The sequence below is a fragment of the Triticum aestivum genome, chromosome 1B, assembly GCF_018294505.1.
Source record: "Triticum aestivum cultivar Chinese Spring chromosome 1B, IWGSC CS RefSeq v2.1, whole genome shotgun sequence".
Classification (NCBI taxonomy): domain Eukaryota; kingdom Viridiplantae; phylum Streptophyta; class Magnoliopsida; order Poales; family Poaceae; genus Triticum; species Triticum aestivum.
In genome coordinates, this window is record NC_057795.1 from 341,954,383 (window position 1) to 341,959,312 (window position 4,930).

The window sequence follows — 4,930 nt, forward strand, 5'->3', positions numbered from 1 at the left end:
CGCTCAGTCAGTCGATGGGGCCCTTCCATGGATCTCCACGGTGAAGTGATGATGACATCACCATCGCCCCCCAGCCTCTAAACCAGCGCCCTCTGTACACCGGATAAGGCTCGAGATCCCCTGCACCCGCAGCATCCCAAGCATCACTTCATTACTAAAACATCATTCATCGCCAGCTTCCTTCCTCCTCGCTTCCTTCCTCGCATAGAAAACCCAAGCTGCTTTGCTCCGCTGGTCCCCTCCCTTGCCCAGCTCTTCTTCAGCCGCTTGATCAAACCACTGGTCAGTGCCTGGCTTCTCGTTCTCGCACGGCCGCCGCTGCATCCATCCATGGAGGCCGAGGACGGCAAGCCCGCCGCCGGGTACCGGCACGGGCCGCCATGGGTGTTCAAGGGCAGGCAAGTGCCTCCTCTTCTTTTCTCTCCCGCTCACCATGGATGGCCAGGGCGGCGGCGTGCGGCGGGGCGCGGGCGACTGACTCTTTTGGTGTGCGTGTGCGTTGCAGCGCATTGTACCAGCTGCATTTGGTGAAGGCGGCGACGGCGCGGGCGTTCGTGCCCAAGGAGCTGCGCCTGGTGGAGGCCTTCGGCTACACGCTCGGCGGCATGTTCCTGGCGCGCTACCACGACAGCCCCGCCGGACAGTTCGACGAGGTCATCATCATCTTCATCCCCTCCCTGCTGCCCCGTTTTCCCGTACGTTTTTCTGACGAGCTTTGCTTGGCAGCTCGTGGTGATCGCCGGCATTGTGTGGAACCCGCCGACTTCTTGCGCGTGAGTTGCTCTTCTTCTTCTTTTGTCCTAGTTTAATCGCTTCTAATTCCACTAGTGAGTGATTGCCTGCTTGGGGAATGCGAATAGAATCGATCAACTGGCACAACTTGCATTACAAAACAGGCAGATATCAATCTGGAGCCTTTCACTTCATTGTAAACAACGCCCACTTGATCAGTTCACTGTGCTTGAGCTCCACTTGTGTTAAACCAGCAACCATTAATTATCTCATCCGCTCGCTGTGCTTGCTCCCTCTGGCATGGACAACCGTGCTGCCTATCTGTAATCCATTTGGACTAACCCTCTGACTTACCCGAGCGATGCCTAAGATAACTTGCTTAATCAGTGATGCCATCTATCCTCTTCAGTTTTTCTTTTCATTAAGAAAGAAAGCGGTCGTAGTTGTGCGCTCTGCTGATTTGCTGTCCGAACCTGTGTAACAGTTGGGCTGCCCGGGTGCTAGTAAACAGCGCTGAAGCCTGCCGGCATGGACGCAAGGTGCCAAACTGCCAACAGTGTCCATCTATGATTCCTTCCCGGTTCAGGCCAATTCTTCTCTGCTGGTACTATTTTCCTAATCAATGTCACTGTCGCTAATGCAGGAAGTAGGGCTTCCAAGCCATGTCGCGGCATTCTCACAGGTACACATAGCACTTTTAATTACCATTAGCTTTTACAAATGTTTAAGAGATTTGTAACATGAACTTTGCTCACATGGAGGATAGACCGAAGCTTCTGTGCTCAGAAATAAACCAAACAACTTCCTCAACATTCTCGGAATGGGTTCAGGCTTCTCCAAGCAAGAGAATTACCGCAGGGTCGAGATCAAGGAGGCCTCGGGATCGTCATCAAGGCATTTGTGCAACATCAGCCTGCCGCTGAACGGTAATTTATAACTTGTTCTATGTTAAATGCATCAACTCTTATGATCTACTCCTCTTTTTACTGGAATGATTTTGAAGTCTGAATGACTACTTTACTGGAATGCATCTTACAAGGTCAAGTTACAAGCCTTATCGTACAACATGTCTTAAGAATTTCAACTTTAAAATCTCTGGGTTTTCTTTTTGGAACTTCACCTTTTTAATTCAGTGCCATGTTTCACTCACTAATTATGCAGAAGCGTCAAGAGGATCACATAAACGCAACAAGTGGATGGGTCCGGCAATCAAAATGTCACTCCCAAGCTTCAGGTTGGTTTTTTAAATCCACAGTGGTTCCTTCCATGGCTCAAAACAAAACCTGAACTGAACTTGTGCTGTGGATTTCAGCGGCCAGACAGAGGACCATCCTGAGCTTCTCAAGTACTCCTGCAAAGTAGAGTGCAGGTGGTTGCACTCCTAAATTCTTAGCATATGCCCTCAGATGCACATTGCTCTTTTATGTGCCTTTCTAACCATGTGTGTGTGTGTGTGTGTGTGTGTGTGTGTGTGTGTGTGTGTGTGTTCTCTTGCATAGGGTGCGGCCGGTGAGCCCAGCTAAGATCTGGAGCCCTAAAACCGCTGAACCAGAGGAGTGTTCTGACGGCAGGAACAGCAGCACCGGATCCGATTCAGACGCGCAAAGGCAAAGCCTCCTGGTCTTGCTATCCAGGCCCATCTTGGCTCTGGAGTTCAGCTCCCTGCGGATGCACGTCGATGCGCCGAAAGTTGTTGCTCCGCACCCGAAGAAGAAGGAAGTTAGATACTCGAGCACCTGAATCTCATATGTCAGACCATGGTTCAGAGTTCTGATCTGACCAGTAGACTTGGACGCCATTCATCGATCTGTTGTTCTTTCATTTGTTCATAGGTTGCAAGTAAGAGTATGCAGCTGGATACTATGAAGCCTGCTTGCTGAATTCATTCATAGTTTGGCATAGATTGGTTTATATGAGAAACAGCAACAGGGGATACTTTTATCAGAACATTTGCAGTTACTAGATATACACGAAAATATGCGCGAATTACTAGATATACACGAAAAGCAGCTGTTCCAGAATTAGATTAGCATATGGTCTTCAAATTTCAGAATAACAGAGTCACTCATGTACCCAACGCTCAATCCTAACAACTACAGTAAGTGTCAAACTCTGACCTTAAATACAGCTACTCCTGAATCGGCTTAATCCCATTTCGTTGCTGCTACGCTAAGATCAGTGGTCAAAGTAGGAGAGGAGGCTATCGATGTCGTCGAAACCGGCAATGTGAGGCAGATCCAAGGCGATGCAAGGAAGTTCCGGCAGCTCCATGAGCCCCAGGGGGAGCGGAGACATGGGGCAGCAGCCCACGTCCATCTCCTCGCTGGTTTCATCAGCGGGCGGTGGCGGCGTCCGCGGTTCCATCTTCACAGGCCCGCTGACCGGGACCGCCGCGATCGGCTCCTCGTTCGCGGCGTCGGCGGGCAGCGGTGTCGGTTGGGCTCGCGCTTGCACCGGCGAGCCGGCTGAGACGACGCCGGCGTGGCTCGACGAGGACCCTGCCGTGGCGCTCGCCTCGTTGACGTTGTACGCGACCAGCGGGAGGTCCCGCGCCGTGGTGGCGCTGTTCTCCTCGTTGCACACGACCAGCGGGAGGTCCCGCGCCGTGCCGCTAGTGCTCTCCTCGTCATAGACGACCAGCGCGAGGTCCAGGCTCGTGGCGTCGGACGACGTGCTCGTGCCGCCGGTGCGGCGGCGGCGGCGGCTCCTCGCCGCGCGGGGGCGGGGGAACCGCTTTTTGAGCGTGCTGTTCCAGTAGTTCTTGATGGCGAGGTCCGTCCTCCCGGGGAGCTCGGCGGCGATGACGGACCAGCTGTTCGATCAAATGCCAACAGGAGCAGGTCAGTGAACCAGCGACGGAATGCAACAACACTCAGCACTTGCAGAAGATGAGGTTTGAAAAAATTGATCTGAGCAATAAACCAGTGCACATTTCATCTGATTATCAAGCGGTCGAGACTGGAAAGCAGAGCAGTTGAGATGGGTTCGGTGCGAGGCTCACTCACCAGCTTCCTTTCTTTCTGTACATCTCGCAGATGATCTTGTCCTCCGCCGGCGTGAAGTTGCCGTGTTTCAGCCCCGGACGGAGGTAGTTCAGCCACCTTGAACGGCAGCTCCGGCCGCAGCGCCGAAGCCCTGCGATCCACCAACAAACTTCGCTCAGGAATTATGATTCAAAAAACAGTGGCGAGTGTGATGATTTGCTTATGCGACGCTTTGCCATGATCATATCGAGAAAAATGAGAGAGCAAATTAATCGTCTTTGTCTACTACACTATTGGTTTTTCTGAAGGAATCGGGCGCAGACCAACTCCTGACTGAAATATTGCTAGTATGAAAATTTGTAAGAAACTTTCCAAGCAACTGTCCGGGGCATGATCAAATTAATACTGAGAGTAGTAATTGATGTATTGCAGATCTATGCAGAAATCATAAAAGTTGGGAAAATCTCTGCAGTCTTAGCTGCACATGCATAAGGAATTGCAGTAAAAAAACATTGTTGCGTGCCTATATACTTCGATTACGCAAACAACGCCGTAAGAAACAACATAAATCATTTGCAAGCATAACAAACTACAATGCGCTTTCTACTTATTTACTTTAAAAATAAAATGTGCGGGAGTAGATTGATTTATCGGCACTATCAAGAACTGAAACAGATGCGGATGCATGCAAGGGCAGCTGTCGAAGAGAAATCAGACCTAAAGTATTGGATAATCCCTGCCAGCTACAGCCAATGCCATACTTCTCAATGTGGTTTTTGATCAGATTGTCTTCTTCCTTGGACCACTTGCCCTTCTTCATGCTCCCCTTCATTGGACTGGGTTTTTTCTTGTCGCCTGGAGGGGCTCAGGATTTCAAATGAAAGGCACAGGGACTTAACTTGTATAAATACCTGTACTCTTGTACTGAGAAATACCAAATGTGTGATGGATGAGTATTTGTTTATATTTACCACGTGGTAATATCTGTATTCATTCTTGTCTTATTGGTTTGTCTTGTGTTAAAACCAACTATTCCCCGTTCTCCAAAGAGAGAGGGAGAGAAGAAAAGGGGGTGAATGAAAGGTGAAAGGTAAAGTGGGAAAAAAAACTCCTGATTCCGCCGCGTGATGAGACTGTAGAAGTAAAAAAGGTTAAAAAGATAAATACGTATGGCCTCAGGTGTTAAGTAAATTCTTCTTGTTTTCTGCCAGGGC

General features: G+C 50.0%; 2 protein-coding genes across 2 annotated transcripts; one reads left to right on the forward strand and one right to left on the reverse strand.

The window, feature by feature from the left end:
* Positions 1-322: 322 nt before the first annotated feature.
* LOC123122963 (protein NEOXANTHIN-DEFICIENT 1) lies at positions 323-2,726 on the forward strand (the record flags this gene model as incomplete). The annotated part of the gene is given in 9 exon segments (XM_044543351.1): positions 323-398; positions 506-653; positions 727-773; positions 1,217-1,271; positions 1,376-1,414; positions 1,499-1,658; positions 1,894-1,966; positions 2,045-2,101; positions 2,232-2,726. Coding segments are annotated over 9 exon segments (888 nt in total). The 3' UTR covers positions 2,473-2,726.
* A 181-nt stretch (positions 2,727-2,907) lies between these two features.
* Positions 2,908-4,597, reverse strand: LOC123078461 (myb-related protein 308). Its single transcript, XM_044500978.1, has 3 exons — positions 4,434-4,597; positions 3,738-3,867; positions 2,908-3,544 (listed from the first exon to the last, which is right to left on the reverse strand). Exons 1-3 carry the CDS (start codon positions 4,546-4,548, stop codon positions 2,908-2,910), a joined length of 882 nt encoding a protein of 293 aa, XP_044356913.1. The 5' UTR covers positions 4,549-4,597.
* Between the last annotated feature and the right edge of the window lie 333 nt (positions 4,598-4,930).